This window comes from Mirounga leonina, unplaced genomic scaffold (assembly GCF_011800145.1).
Source record: "Mirounga leonina isolate KUSES-001 unplaced genomic scaffold, KU_Mleo_1.0 Mir_150, whole genome shotgun sequence".
NCBI lineage: Eukaryota > Metazoa > Chordata > Mammalia > Carnivora > Phocidae > Mirounga > Mirounga leonina.
In genome coordinates, this window is record NW_023270374.1 from 5,805,043 (window position 1) to 5,821,634 (window position 16,592).

General features: G+C 44.2%; 1 protein-coding gene across 15 annotated transcripts in view; it reads right to left on the bottom strand.

Moving 5' to 3' along the window:
- RIN2 (Ras and Rab interactor 2) overlaps positions 1-16,592 on the bottom strand; it is a 237,165-nt gene that overhangs the window by 62,923 nt on the left and 157,650 nt on the right. For 9 of the 15 annotated variants that reach the window (XM_035005760.1, XM_035005759.1, XM_035005761.1 and 6 more), the window contains one exon: positions 1,142-1,242. In XM_035005760.1, the coding sequence (XP_034861651.1) occupies positions 1,142-1,242 (101 nt within the window). Of the gene's footprint in view, positions 1-739; positions 1,371-16,592 lie in introns of those variants that run through there. The other 6 variants (XM_035005769.1, XM_035005771.1, XM_035005770.1 and 3 more) reach the window with 5 other exon arrangements.

Genomic DNA, 16,592 nt, shown 5'->3' on the forward strand with positions numbered 1-16,592 from the left:
GAATGCCAGGGTGCTGCTGCAAGAAGCTTGGGGACCATCTGGTCTACACCCCAGCACTTTTGTAGAAAAGGGAAAGAAATGGAGGGCACAGGGCATTTCCACAGCTAAGGGGGAATACGGTTCCTCCAGAGACACAGGAGAGTTAAAGCACCACCTTTCAGCTGCAAAGTACCTCCTTGTGATTGTCTGCTTTCCCTGCAGTCTAGGGCAGGGAACAAGTTGGGCTGGTTTGAAACTTGCCTGGGCAACCAGCACCACCTGGTTCACCCGCCCTTGCAGGATTCCTGCCTGTCTCATGACTCGTGAGCAAAACCCACTCCGTGAATCTCACCCTCACACTGCACCAGGCTGCCTCAACCCGTATCCTGGGAAAGAGGGGAAAGCTAATAAAGAGCCTGGCCTCCAAGGCACCAGGTGTCCATGTCGTTTTTTTAGTGATTATATTCTGTTGCCTTTCCTAGCAATGAATTGTAGCATCCAAGAGCCAAGATGAGGTTGGAGTGACCTCCTCCAGCCTACCACCCCCACCCTGACCTCTGCACTCCCATTCTCCCAATAACAACCAGTCCCTTACAACTAACTCAGATCGGGTACAATACGAACACAAAACGTCATGCTTAACAAGCATGGTATATTGCCCCCCACTCTTCTTAGTTATTTACAACCACATCCAAACTCCAACACACTGGGTCACATTTTAGGCTAATGCCCATGATAAGCGCTGGGGTTTTTTTCTGACCTGAGAACGCAAAATGAGTCCATCCTCTTTAGGGCGCCCCTTTAAACCTTCTGGAGACTGACACGGGCTACACTGAATTCTATTTTGCACACGGAGGATCCTGCTGCGTTATTGTTTCCATCACTGTGAGTAGGTGGATACGACAGATAGAGCTTTAGGTTTCCGGGTTCTGGTGCCAGGAGGCATTGAGAGGGTGTAAAGTTCAAGTGCCTTCAAAGTGATTAAAATAAACAGACAACTGGTTCCTAGGCCACTCCTACCTCCTACAGAGAGCTTCATCGGGAGAGGCCACCACACTCCCAGTTCCCAAACTTCTGAGAAGCCACCGAGATGGCAGTCCTCGTAGCTGCTAGGGTCCACTTAGCCCCCATCTGACGCCCGGCACCTGATCGTCTCTGTCACCTGCGGGCTTCGTTGGGTTCCAGTCCATTCTCCAGGCTGACATCTGTCTGCACCATCTCCTGTTTCAGTTCTCCGATCTCCGAGACGATTGTGTCAATGAGCTATTCAAAGACAAAAATAGTGTGACGTCAGGCAGTGGAAGAGGCGTGCCCAGAGCCTGGGGAGCTTCAGCCGCTTCAATAGGAGGACAGAGAAGACCACCTTTTTTTTTTTTTTTAAATCCCGGCTGTGTGAATTTCCTTCACCCAGAGGAAAAAAATAAAGAGGGTGGGAGCAGCTTTTTATTAAAAAAAAAGAGGAAGAACTTAGGTTTCGGTACTGCCCTAAGAAAACGGATATGACACCCAGTTTGCTTTCTCAACATGAATACAAAGAGGAATAAACAAATCCTGGTAAAACCAGGCTTCCACATTCATTTTGTCAAAGTCAAAACTCAAGAGGAATTCCCTGAATTAAAATTTATACAATCATTGTTCTGGCTACAGAAATAAGTGTATTTGTTTTGTTTTTGTTTTTTTAAGATTTTATTTGAGAGAGAGAGAGCACAAGTAGGGGCGGGGTGGCGGGGAGAGGGGCAGAGGAAGAGGGAGAAGCAGACTCCCCACTGAGCAGGGGGCCTGATGCGGGGCTCGATCCCAGGACCCTAAGATCATGACCTGAGCCAAAGGCGGATGTTTAACTGATTGAGCCACCCAGATGCCCCAGAAATAAGAATATTTAAAAGACATACATAGTTTGCAATTTCCAGACATTAAGCTTATTCATACTATTCTTTGCTTTTTATTTATTTTTTTGATAAAGAAGACTGTGTGGGGAAAGGGAAGAGAGAGGGCTGCCCGGGGTGGGGAGTGGGTGAACCACAGGGGGAACGCAGAGGGAGATGTGCCCTCCTCTTGCAGAAGGCTCATGCACACTTGTATCTTCTACCCACACAGCTGGGAAGAGGCTATATCTGCCCCTGAAGGCTGGTCTAAACTCCTGAGCCCACCTAATCACTCATCCAACAGAATCCTTCCTGGTGCTAACTAGGCACTCTATGTGTAGAGCAGCTGTTCTCAAAGTGTGTCACTGCTCCCTAATTTTAAAAAATCATAGTTATTTTTTACATAAGTGTTATTTATGTCATCGTGTAATAGATTTATTATTGTTTCAAAATAAATATATTTTTTTAAATTTCTCCATTTTAATTCCCAATACAGCAAGCATCTCGTAGCTATAATCCATGTGAACACAAGCTCTTTGGGGTCCTCCATAATTTTTAATGGATAAAGGGATCCTAGGGCTATAAAGTTTGAAAATCACTATTCTAGCTGAAGATAAGTGTTGTCTTGCCTCAAGCAGATTTATCCCACCCAGGCGCTGGCAGAAACTTCATCTGAGCTTACAGGCTGTTCTAAACTGTTGACCCCATCTATTCATTCATTAATTCAACAAACCTTTACAGGCACCCACTTCATGCCAGGCGCTACAAGCACGGAATAAGGTGGACAGTTCTCGCAGAGATGATAGTCCAGTGGAGTACAGACCACAGCCCTGAGCGCTGAAAAGTGCCAGGATGAAAACAGAACAGGGTGATGCTGTAGGGGGTAGCTAAGTGGCCACCACTCTAGATGGGATAGGATGGTGAGGGTGGATCTTTGAGGAAGTGATGGAGCCCTGAACAACAAGGGAGCCATGAAAAGATCAAGGGAAGATACCTCCATACAGAGAAAGTCCCAGAGGCTGGGGAGGCACGTGGCAGGAGAGGCAAGCAGGGACCAGAGCTCGTTGGCATTCTAGATCACAGTACCCATACATTTGAGTTTTCTACACTAAGAACCATCAAAGGGCTTTAGGAGGGGAAGACATTTTCTTTGTTTTATGTTCTAAAAAGATCACTTTGGCTGCTGGCTAGAGACGGTTTGTAAGGGCAAGAGGAGAAACAGCAAGACCAGTTTGGAGGCAACTGAAGGGATGCAGGCAAGAGTGGTCCAGGTGGTTTGGACCAAGGTGGTAGCAGGGGAATTAGAAAGAAGGGGGGAAATCCGAGAACAATTTAACACAGAAATTGATAGAAGTTGATGGACTTGATATAGGAGCGGTAGGAAGAGAAGAATCAACACAACTCCTAAGTTTTTGACTTATCAAATAAATAGATGGCAGTGCCCTTGACTGAAATGGGGAAGGGTTAGGTTTGAGGAAGAAATCGAACTGGATATTAGATCAGTTACGTCTTGATTTTCTTATTGGCCATCAAATAAATTTGGTAAGTGGTTTTTGACATTCAGTATGGAGATATTTATACATTTGGAAGTCACTAGCTTATGTGCTGGCATTCCAAAGCCCTGAGACAGGGAGAGAATATCTGAGGGGAAGGTGGACATAGAGAAGGGGTCTCTGCAAATAGCTCTACACACTCCCAATGCTTGGAGGTCAGAAGAACGGAGGCCAGCCAAGTCCTCCATGCTTGATCCATCCCTGTTGTGTGTGCCTGGGATGCAAGCTATAGGCAAACATTCTAGAAGCACTGGGGACCTGGAAGAGAAAATGACCAGGAGATCCCTTTTATATATATCCCACTGGCAAAAATTTAAAAGTCTGACAATATTTGAGAATATGGGGAAACAGGAACCCCAAATGCTGCTAGAGGAGTGTTATTTGTAGAGCTCACTTTGAAGAGTAATTTGGCAATGTCTTACAGAGTCAGAGACACACAGACCTCCTAGATACACACTCTAGAGAAATCCAGGCACATGGGTGCAAGGAGACCTTTATAAGAATATTTCTGTTCCATTATTTGTAAAAAAAACCCCCAAATTATAAGCACTTAAATGTCCATCAGTAAGAGAATGGGTAAACTGAGGTATAGAATACTACATAGCAGTTAAAACTAATGAACCAGAGCTATAGGTATCAAACACATATAAACAGAAATGCTCAAGGGCGCCTGGGTGGCTCAGTTGGTTAAGCGACTGCCTTCGGCTCAGGTCATGATCCTGGAGTCCTGGGATCGAGTCCCGCATTGGGCTCCCGGCTCGGCGGGGAGCCTGCTTCTCCCTCTGACCCTATCCCCTCTCATGCTGTTTCTCTCTCTCTCTCTCTCAAATAAATAAATAAATAAAATCTTTATTAAAAAAAAATGCTCAAAAACTTCTCATAAAAGCAAAAAAAAATAAAAAAACAAAAATAAAAAAACAAACTTGAAAAGGGTTACATCCAGTATATAAAATTGAAAACCATTCAAAACTACAATACTATAGTGTTTATAAATATACACATAGATAGACAACTCCAATGTGTGATATGGGGGTTATCCCATAATAATCTTAGTCCAGGATAGTGGTTACCTCTGGAGGAGAATGGATGAAGACGTTCACAGGTCAAGGGGCTCAACCACAATGAGATTTTATTTCTTAAAATGAAATGGCAAAATCATAAGATTTGACAGAGCTGAGAGACACGTGTTTAGCAGTATATGTGATTTTCTGTAGGTTTATTCATAATCAAAATTATTAGGAAAAGAAAAAGGGGTGGATGTGCATGAAAATGGAAGGAGGTGGAAAGACTGAGAAGGTAGGCATGAGTGGGGTGAGCAAGGGCAGTCTGAGTGTCTGTGCTGAAGACCCCCCAATCTGGGCTGGGTCACCCTCCCATTCTGGGCTACGGCTATGGTCCTGGGCAGGAGAGCCACACACAGGAGGGTCACCCACAGCCTCGGGCAAACCTAGGACAAAGAGTTCCCATCCCCAGCAAGGAGACAGGTCACTAGGCACAATCAGCCTGTTCACCCTCAGTCACCCTCACGGCCACCACATTAATGTGAATGTAAACGTAGCCTTCCCCAGGAGAAGCCCTTGATCTTCTCTGGCCAGACTGTTCCTCCTGATACTGGCCTTGCTGACACCTTCAGTAGTGTCTCAAGACCTCCACACGCCACACTTGCTTCCTTCTGTGTACCTAACCAAACACAAAGAACCTAGAAGTTGTGGTTCTCACTCAGCCACACTCAGATGGCAAATCATGAACACCACCATTGATCTGTAATGCAGAAGGGACGTGCGGTGATGCCTAAGACACAGAGGTGGACGAGGACGGAGGCACCCCCCTGCCTGCAAGACTATGAGACCCTTCCCAGCTGGCGGAGGGTCTTGTCGCCCCTCCACCTCTCCTGTCACCATCCATTCTGCCCCAGCCCACCCACCTGAGGGCACAGACTCTCTGAATGATCTGTTGTTATACCCACCAGGCCCCTCCACCCACCAAAGTCATCCCCAAACATCTGCTCCTCCCTGAGGTCTGCCCCGGTGTCAATGATTGAATTTGAGGTGTTTCCCAAATTTTCCCAGATACATTTGTGTTTGTTTGTATTTTTGATACCTGTAGATGTTTGATCTCATCTTTTATGCTCTTAATACTCTTTATTTTTGAGGCTAAACAGAGATAACCTGCCACCCACAAAGGGACGGGGAGTAATTTTAAGCTAAGCTTTCTCGTGTTTAAGACAACAACAGTTTCAACCTAAGTGCTTTATCAAAGTTGGTGTCGCAATCGAAATTTCTCCAAATCCACCTACACAACCCAAGACCCCACCACATCCCCGTAGCTGTCTAGAATTCCTATAAGAAAGGGAAGGGGCTGCTTAAGCATCTGCCATGCAAGCACTGCTCTTCACAACCCTATCTGTTGGCCCAGGATGTGTGTGGACACTTGGGAAGACGGTCACGGGACCAAGCGGCTCTTATTCAGAGCAATCGAAGCAAGGCAGGACACCAGGGTGCAGGGCCACCAAATCAGTGAGACAGTGGTTCTACCAAAAACACAGCATCTGTATCATTTCCAGAAAACTACAAGTCATGAGGAAGGCCCCAAACCAGGAAACACACAGACAAGGCAGGCAAGCCTGGGGTGGGGTCTCTGGGTCCCCTCCCTCATTCTACTCAGAAACCTCTGTTCACCCCTCTCCCTCCCAGGTGAACGTTTGTGCATAACAAAGTGCCAGGAGCCTGAACTGTTCACCTGGGTACTATTCATGCCAGTTGGCATCCAGGAAAGGCCCAGGTTCTTTCCCTCTGAGATCACGGCCAGGGCTCGGCCAGGGCAAGGTGGGGCCTGCAGCGTCCCAGGCTAGAGCGGGATCTACACTAATTTGTACCACTTTGTAATCATTCTGGTGATCTCCCCGGAGGTGGGAACCTCCTGTGAGGGGCCTCAGTGGCAGCGTGGACCAGTGGTGAGGGCACCGGCTCTGGGCTCAGAAAGACCTGCCTTCAAATCCCACCTGAGCGGCCCCGCATTGGTTGGGTCCTGAACCTTGTTATTAATTGTGAGCCTTGCCAGGAAGCAGAGTGATACCAGAAGACGCTTCAAATAGATGCAGACACCTCCCAGCCTGGAAAGAGGCCATTCCATTACTGGGAGCGGACCTGGATCACAAAAGACCAGTGTTTGTGGCATCCAGTCTTCCTCTGACGGCTGCCCAGAAGTCTCTAATCTTAACATCTGCCCCCTAGACGCCTATTTACCCCGACCGGGGACAGAAGTCTTGATGCCATCCCTGCTCGCCTGGGAGGCTGGAGGGAGGGAAAAGGGAGGCCTTCCAAATCTTGCGTTCTTTCTTTTAGCGTTAGATAAAGGAAAAAAAAAATCTCTTGAAGGCCAAGTGGAATTAAAAGGAGAAAGTGTTTACAGAGCAAGTTCTGATATAGTGCTCTTCAAATGGCAAGTCAAACTCAGGAATGTTATCATGGTTTGAAAAGGGGATGTGTTGCTGATATGGCGAAGACTTGAAACCTAGGGTGTGGGAAAAGTCAAGTGTTTTGTTCTTAGCTCTGGAATTTCTGTTCCCCTCGTGCATCAGCTTGGCCTTGGAGTGTGATGTGCCTTTACAGACCCCATCAGCCCTGTGGGATTAGACCTACCTCCAGGTCATGAAAAACCACATCACCCAAACAATCCCTCTCCTGTCTATTTCTGTTGAGCCGGGGGAGCCTCATGGTCTGGTGGGTACATCCCATGTTTGGGGCTCTTCTAAAGTAGTCTGGAAAATAATGGGTTCCTTATCAACCTTGAGATGATCTTTGCTCCCAGGAACTGTCACCATAGAAACAAAATAATGAAGGCTTCTTCCTTCCACTTGCAGAGGAGTGTCTAGAAAATGATGGTGAGGCACCTCAGAACCCTTTTTGTTTGTTTGTTTTCTAAACTTTGTGTGCCACATCCTCCGGGGTGTTTCCATTTATATTTTTGAAATTTAATTATAATAGCAAACAAAAAACATGAATACATTCTCATTGAAAAACATAAATTGTTGTTAAAGCTAATGTCCCTTAACCATCACCCATAAGCCTTCCACCTACCCAGACGTAAGCACTGTTAGTTTTGTGCACACCATCTTCGAATGGTATTGTTCTGTGCTTTTTCTACCCAATGGAATTATACTGATGTATTTTGTCCTGTGGTTCCCTTATTTTACACAATGAAATGTGGGATTTATCCGCATTGATACATGAAGCCCTAGCTCATTCTTTTTTTAAAAATATTTTTAAAGAAATTATTTAAATTCAATTAATTAACATATAGTGTTATTAGTTTCAGAGGTAAAGTTTGGTGATTCATCAGTTGCATATAACACCCAGTGCTCATGACATCACATGCCCTCCTTAATGCCCATCATCCAGGTACCCCATCTGCCACCCACCTCCCCTCCAGCAACCCTCAGTGTGTTTCCTATGATTAAGAGTCTTTTACTTTGTATCAAAAACTAATGATGTACTATACCTTGGCTAATTGAATTCAAATAAAAAAAAGTCTTTTATGGTTTGTCTCCCTCTCTGATTTCATCTTGTTTTATTTTTCTACCCCTTGCCCTATGTTCTTCTGTTTTGTTTCTTAAATTCCATATATGAGTGAAATCATATGCTAATTCTTTCTATGATTGACTTATTTCGCTTAGCATAAGACCCTCTAGTTCCATCCACATAGTTGCAAATGGCAAGATTTCATTTTTTTGATGGCCACATCTTTATCCACTCATCTGTCGATGGCCATCTGAGCTCTTTCCATAGTTTAGCTATTGTGGACATTGATGCTATAATCATTGGGCTGCACGTACCCCTTCGGATCACTACATCTGTATCTTTGGGGTAAATACCCAGGAGTGCAATTGCTGGATCATATGGTAGCTCTATTTTCAACTTTTTGAGGAACCTCCATACTGTTTTGCAGAGTGGTTGCACCAGCTTGCATTCCCACCAACAGTGTAGGAGGGTTCCCCTTTCTCCGCATTCCCGCCAGCATCTGTCGTTTCCTGACTTGTTAATTTTAGCCATTCTGCCTAGTTCATTCATTTTAAGTGGGAATAGTTTTCCACCCTAGGGATATACCACATGGGGATATACATAAGGATATACCAGGTATCCATTCTATTTTGACAGACGCTTAAGTCATTTCCAGTGATTTACTGTCACAAGCAGCACTGTGTTAAACACCCTTGTGTACTGTGTGAAACCTCACAGAAAGTACTGAGCTTCATTCACGTAAGAGGTTATGAGGTGGCGCTGCGTAGCTCTCTAGGTGGCTGTGTCAAACTGCACTGCCTCCCCCATCTTTGAAAGTGTCCCCCTCACTTGTCAGTGTTTGATTTTATGAAACTTTTCAGCTTTGGCCAATCTGATGGGTGTTAAGTGGATTCTTACTGCTTTAATGTGCTTTGCACAGATTATATTTTTGTTGTTATATGTATTTCTTCCTTTGAAGAATTGCCTGTTCATTTATTTGTTGCCCATCTTGGGGTTTCTTGGTTTCTCTCATTAAACTGCACGAGTTGTGGATATGCATCTCGTCTCAAATATTTAAAAGATTTTCTCTCATACTGTTTTTTGTTTGTGTTTTTATTTCCTTAAGCTTTTAATGTTGATAGAATAAAAATTTTTCATTATGGCTCCTGTTTATTGACCCTTGTCTAGGAAGACTTTTTTTTTTTAAGATTTATTTACTTATTTTAGAGAGAGAGAGAGCGGGAGGGGCGGGGGGGGGGTGGCTAGAGGGAGAGAGAGAGAATCCCAAGCAGACTTCACGCTGAGCGTGGAGCCTTATTCAGGGCTCAATCCCAGGACCCCGAGATCATGACCTGAGCTGAAATCAAGAGTCAGAAGCTTAACCGACTAAGCCACCCAGGTGCCCCTAGGAAGACATTTCTTATCTTGAAGTTATAAAGTTTCCTTTCTTTTCTGCTGAGATTTACATATAGTTTTGCCTATTTACATATAATATATTTATTTATAAGTAGGCCTTTAATTCATCTGGAGTGTAATTTTATGTGTGGTATGAAGTCAGGACAAGGAGGGGAGGGATAACTCAAATATGGCCCACGCTGGGTTCCCCAAATCCCTAAACTCCGCACTCTGAGATGGCTATATCTGCCTCAAGGTGCCTTCTGCAGGCCAAGGAATGTGCCAGAGGGCTGCCACTTTCAAACATACGCAGAGGCTGGGGATGACCTGTGAGGCAGGGGATAGAACTCTGCCCTCGATTTTTTTTTAATTCCAAATGGAGAGCAAATGAACTCAACAGCATTTTTGCAAAAGTCCATCTTAGCCCTGCTGATTTAAAACATCCCCTAATCACAGCCAGAACCTTCCTATTTACTAAAAACAACATTCATTCTCTTTTAATTCCATTTTCTACTTTGGAGTTAAGAGAGAAAAAATACCTCCACATACACAGAGAAAAAGGTAATTTGCAACCCTCCCCTGTACCCTCCTCTGAGTAAAGTGAAACGAATGGTTTGATGTGAATAACTTTCTGTTTTTAGCTCAGAGTATAGAAAAGAGTAGTGTTAAAAATAGAAATACTAGGCCCCAAAGGGAGTCCCTTGTGCAAAGCCCCATGTCGCAAACCAGGATTTCACGCCTAACCTAACTCCAGTTCCAGACTCTCCCAGGAATGGTATTTTAAACCAGTCTGCAATTTCCTAATCAACACAGGTAAACTAAAGGACAGATCCCCGCCCTTCCCCCAGAGGAAGGTGACCAGCCTGAAACAAACCTTTCTTTTGTTGATGACTTCCTTGTCCCTACTCCCTTTTGCCTATGCACATCTTCCATTTTATACTGCTCCCTAGAGCTTCTTTCTATTTGCTGGACAAGGTGCTGCCCCATTCAGAAACTGTTGGCCAATTAGACCTTCAAGTTTACTCAGTTGAATTGTGTTTCCTAAATATCAGTATTTAGAGGAAACAAACACAAGTGAACAAATCTAATATCTAAAAGCAGAATTTGACTAAATGACTGGCTTGGAATTCCTTTGGCTCTGCAGCTTCAAGCACTGTGTCCTTGGATAAATCATTTGACTCCTTAAATTTCCTCATCTGTGAGCTGAGAACATGCTGAGGGCTGCTTCTTGGGCCTGTTTAAGAGTGCATTGAGGTGATGCAGACAAAGTCCACAGCAGATGTGCATTTTTAGTATTTGCTGGTGGGGAGTGGGCTTACCAATTACATTGCCCACCCATAACAAAAAAGTCAGAGGCCTGGTTCAGAGGGTACTAGAAGTACAGAGTGGGATTAAGGTAGCAGGATGTGTTGGCTGATTGTGTCTGTTGGGGGACACAGGTCTTTGTACAATGCCCATGAGAAAGACCTCCACATGCTATGTCCCTAGAGGCACGTCAATTCGATGGGGCTTCTTGGGGCCCAACAAGCACGAGTAGTCATAAAATGGATAGAAACATTTGAAATTAGGAGATTTCCAGAAAATTCAGGACCTGGTGTCCTTTGTGTGCATTGGTACCTTCTGGGTACACCTCAAGATATTGATGGACAAGATTTTCATAGCCTTTAGCCTCTTGGAGCTTCCTCAGATCTGAAAACCCCTGCAAACATCAGGCAGCACAGTGGCCTCTCCCAAGACCAGTGTTTCCACCAGAGGGGGCCCCTAATGTTTCCCAAGAGTGGTCAGGAGAAGGGAACCTGGCCCTACACAGCCAGCCCCAAGGCCCTTGTCAAAGCACGGCTCAGGTAGCCAGACCTGCTTTGTCTGGTGCACAGGGACCAAGAAGGACCCTCAGAGTCAGTCCTTGACCAATGACAGGTGGGTGATGAGGTATAAATGCCCCAGCTCCCTCTCCTCTGGTGGAGACAGCTGAGAAGACCTATACTGTCCCTAAGCTCCCTTTAAGATGGAGCCAAAGTTATCTTCAAGGGAACTTTGCTTGAAATTGGACTCTTGTCTGACCTTCTTCCCTGCCCCACTCCACTATGGGTTTCTCTTGGGAGCCACTTTCATAAAAATCTTTAGCTCTGCACCTATTTCTGGGGAACCTGACTTAAGATAGCCCCCAACCTTCACTCTTGGCTTTCCTCTTTCACCATTTGAGGTGGATGGTCCTGCCTGTGGGTTATTCCTGGAGCCAGAGGCTCTCTCAAATACTCCCACCTGGATGTAAATCTCAGAGTAGGAACCATGTCTTTTTGCTCCCTGCTATATCTTTGGAGCTCAGGCCAGCCCCTGGCACACATGAGTTGTTGAATGAATGAGTGCTCTTCCTCCTCTGCCTTCCTCTTGGTAACTTCCCTGTTCATTTTCCTCCTAGACCAGGGCTAAATCAGGACACGGAGTGGGTGGAGCTCCAGCCAGTCCATGAGAAGCTCAGCTGGACATGGTGGGGAAGTCACTGACATGGTGGTAGCCACTAAAGGGCACTGCTCAAGATTTTTCAACTATTTACCACCAACAAACATCTATGTAGCTGCACATTGGAATACACTCTATTCTGATCCACCGTTAAGTTCTCACAGAGCAGAAGCCATTGGCTTTAAAACATGGTCCCTCTAATGACTAATTTGTAAACTGTTTCTACTGACCCATAAGAGAGGCCCAAATTGGCTCTGCCTTGCCAGACAATCAACACCAAGTATACACAGGCCGTGAGGATCTGGGAGGACCACATGGCATAGATGCTGCTCATTCTATTCAACTCCTAGAGGCTGAGCCCAGAGTTTTTTGAGTTTTGTTTTTCACCATATTTGAAATGATTCTGCAAACACTGATATAACTTTAAATTTAGTGTATCCTGGGGTGGGGGAAGTTTTTTAAGAGACACACAGCATCTGTAGTTCAATATATGAAATATGGAAGTAATGTATATGGCTGCATCTTGAGCAGTCATTCTGACGAAGTCCTAATTTACCCGGTCAGTTGTCTGAGGCCAGTATTGTGTTAGATTCTTCAATGACTCAGAAGTCACAGATTATCACCATGTTTCTGCTCGTGGCTTTGAGTTTTAACATTAAATAACAAGCTCAATGGTAGAAGGGCCACAAAGGACAGGGTTCTTTCTAAGAGTCAGCACTGATATCTTCTGTAGTCCTGGTTAGTTTCAGCATTTGTGTTTTAAATCTGATTTTGCATTTTTTTCTTTATGTTTTTATGAAATGTTTAAGCATCAGGCTCTGGGTCTGCAATAGGGAAGAAAAACAAAAATACAGTGTGCTCCATCAAATTAAAGTTACTACTAATTATAAGGCACACTCTTATTTTATATGCCATCAAGAAAGAAAAAAGCTGCCAATTATAACTATGACACACTACTGACTGTAGCATACAAATGATTTCAGAGAGGATACATTTTGGAAATCAGCAAATCTTGAAACTGAAATGTGCTGAACTGTGTCTTCTGGAGCTCAAGTTGGAGAGGCCTGAGGTTGTAAGTGGCTTGTTTTGCTGTCTTGTCAGTGACAAACCTGCTGTGTGGGGACTAGCATCTTGGAGTTTACAAAATGGGGGCTGGCAAGATGACCAGCAGGTATTCAGGCCTCCTGGGTTCCACCTAGCATTCTCTCCAGGTATGACAGGGCTCTCATGGAAGGCATTCTATCTTGACCATGACTGGAACCCTGGCAAGAGCAGACTCCTGCACCCTGAGCAGGTACTTCTGCCCCAGGTCCCTGGGAAACATGAAGCTTGAAGCTCATTGCCATGGGAAATATGCACTAAAACCTGAGTGTGGTGCCCCTTTGGCCTTCAAGCATTCAGAGGAACTCCAAGGCCAGTGGAGCTTTGGGTGGTTTACCACTGTGATTAATCTCATCCATAAATCAGTTCAGCCACAAAGGGTTTGTTCTTACAGTTAACAAAACTATGCAAAACTTGATGCCAAAAAAGTTCCCTTTCAAAGTCATAGCTGGACACTGGATAATAAACTTACCTACGGGTCACCTGGAATGCCATTTTGTTTGACTCTTTTCTTTTGATGAAAGCCCAGACTCTGTATAGTCAGATGCAGAACACGTGGAAGATTGGTAAGTTGCAAATGATATTTGTTCAGCAGAAAAGATAAAAAAGATTTTAACTTTATTGCCCTGGACATCTTTAGCCACTTTTGTATTAGGTTGAGCCATATGAAATTACAATTGTTTCAAAGTCAAAAGATTGTTGCATATTAGCCGTCTCAAGCTTACATCTAACCTGACAAAGTTAGACACACAAAGCTGGCTAAGGGCGGAGGGTAGAGCTGGTTCAACATAGGATTCTTTTGTCCCGTGACTACTGACCAGTCTCTGCCATCTGGAATTGGCATTAACATCCAGTTGATTATTTCTTTAATGAGTTAAATTGATCTTTGACACACGGTCCCTAAGTATTTTTATGAGAATTATAGTTTTCACTTCTGAAAATTATCTCTGAAGGTTTTTTTTTTTAAGATTTTATTTATTTATTTGAAAGAGAGAGGGTGAGACAGAGAGCACAAGAGGGGGTAGGGTCAGAGGGAGAAGCAGACTCCCTGCTGAGCAGGGAGCCCGACGTGGGACTCAGTCCCAGGACTCCGGGATCATGACCTGAGCCAAAGGTAGTTGCTTAACCAACTGAGCCACCCAGGCACCCATCTCTGAAGTTTTTATTATCTCTATCTTTGAGGGCCATCCATTCTAAGACACTCGCTAACTGTGGGTCCCAGGCCTTGTGTGTGCATGGGGGGACGGGTGTTCCTTAACCTTTCTGGACTTCAGTTTCCTCAAGCATTAAATAGATGTAGAGATATATATATATACATACAATGGAATATTACTCAACCATCAAAAAGAATGCTATCTTGCCATTTGCAACAACATGGATGGAGCTAGTGAGTATAATGTTAGGCGAAATAAGTCAGTCAGAGAAAGACAAATACCATATGATTTCACTCATATGTGGAATTTAAGAAACAAAACACATGAGCACGGGGAAAAAAAGAGAGAAGGAGAGGCCAACCAAGAAACAGACTCCTAACTATATATAGAGAACAAACGGATGGTTACTAGAGGGGAGGTGGGCAGGGGGATGGGCTAGATGGGCGATGGGGATTAAGGAACTCACTTGTTGTGATGAACACAGTGTGTTGTACGGAAGTGTTGAATCGCTAAATTGTACACCTGAAACTAATATTACACTGTATGTTAACTAACTGGGATTTAAATAAAAAACTTTTAAAAAATGAAGAAATCGATGAATTTCTAATGCCTCTTTTGGCTCACTCTCTTATTGATGGCGAGCTGGCCTCCTTTGCCTCTCAGAGTGCAGTGGCATAAATATTGTCACATTCACTTCCCTTTTACCACCCCCGGCTTCCTACTGAGCTTCACTGGGCTTTCTACAAGCCCTGGAGGAGAATAATGACTAACCCTTTCTGGAAACCAATCTGAATATATACATCATCAATTTATGTACAAAATCTGTTGAAGTCAGCAGTTCTAATTCTAGGAATTGACCCAAAGAAATAATCAGATATATAGCAAAGGATGCTCTTGGCAGCATCATTCATAAAAGTGCACCAGGACTAAATGGCTAACTGCAGAGGACTGGTTAAAATATGGTACAGCAATATACTAGAATACTACACAGTCATTGAAATAGTGATTCTGCTGCTCTTAAATACAGAAAACAAACTGATGGTGGTCAGCAGGGAGGTGGGTGGGCAGATGGGTGGAACAGATGAAGAGGGTTAAGAGGTACAAACTTCCAGTTGTAAAATAAAAAGGTCCTGAAAATAAAAGCACTGCATAAGAAATAGAGTCTATAATATTATAATAATGTGGTATAAGGACAGATGATAGCTACCCTTATCATGGTGAGCACTGAGTACTGTATAGAATTGTCAAATCACTATGTTGTACACCTGAAACTAACATAACATTATATGCCAACTCTATCTCAAAAATAAATTTTAAAATGGTGATTCTGTTATATATTTATATATATGTCAATATATCAATATAGTGATAAATTATTAAGTGGAAGAAAAGATGCAAAACAGCATGTATTCTCTGAGCCCATTTTTATAATATCTTTATCTATGGATTTATGTAATACAGCAGACAGAGCCAGATTCTGGATGCCTTAGCACGTAGATACAGGGCTCATTTCCAGGTGGAGCAATTAGTGGTGGTAAAATACAGGTAATCTTCTCTTCCTTCTTTATATTTTTCAATTTTTCTGCAATAAGCGTACTTTTCCCCCATAGGAAAAATAGCTATCTTCATTTTGGGAAAAACAGAAGTAAAAGAGCAGTTCGATGGGTGCGATTCATATATTGAGCCTGGAGTTAACAGCACAGCAATTAGACAAGTTTTCTTGAGGGCACGGAGGCCCTGCAATCCACTACTCTGCCGATAGGGATTTATATTTGTCAAACCTAGTACCAGCGATACATCAGCTGGTTGGTGCAGGCCTTGATAAAACAAAGCAAATAAGACATCCTGCCATGGCCGAAGGATGGAATGATGTTCCTCACTCCCTGAGGCCAGGGCCTTGCCGAGCAGAGTGGCGCCTCCCCCAGGCAGTGCACCTTTTTTGACGAATCTACTCAGCTGCCTGCCAGGGAACAGAAGGCCCTCCTCATTCCAAAACATCAGTTTATATTTAGGGAAGTGTTCTCTTTTTTTTTTCTCCTAGTTACAAAAAAGGGAGTAAGCTCTGAGCTGTAATTTTCCTGTGTGCCACTGCTTCCGACTCAACCCATTCCAAGCGCCTATCAAGTTCAAATGCACCAGAGAGTCCAGGGATGTGTTCCAATTAGCATTTCCCCAGATGTTTTTTGCTCAGCACCAGCAGTGTAAGATGTGAGCAGGAGGGATTTCCAAACAGGGTGACTGCCCAGATAACACTGGCAGCATCCAATGAAACCAGGCCAAACATTCACTCAAACAAGGTCGCAGTGGGCTCCTCAGGAGCTTGAAGATGCTGGCGTGCAGCGTGGGTCACCAGGAAGACAACGGGGTGTGCAGAATTCCACAGACCTGCTGCCCTAGGACTCTTCGCCGATGACTATTTCAGCGAAGCAGTGTTCTGCAGAAACTCTTAAAGAAGTGCTGACTTATGGGGACACTGACATGGCCTCTGGGGGCACTAACTGCTGTATGCAGAATTTCAGTTTTAATTGAAACAAAAGCAAAACCACGGAAAACCCACTAGAAGGCATGGAGTAAAGATCCAAAGGC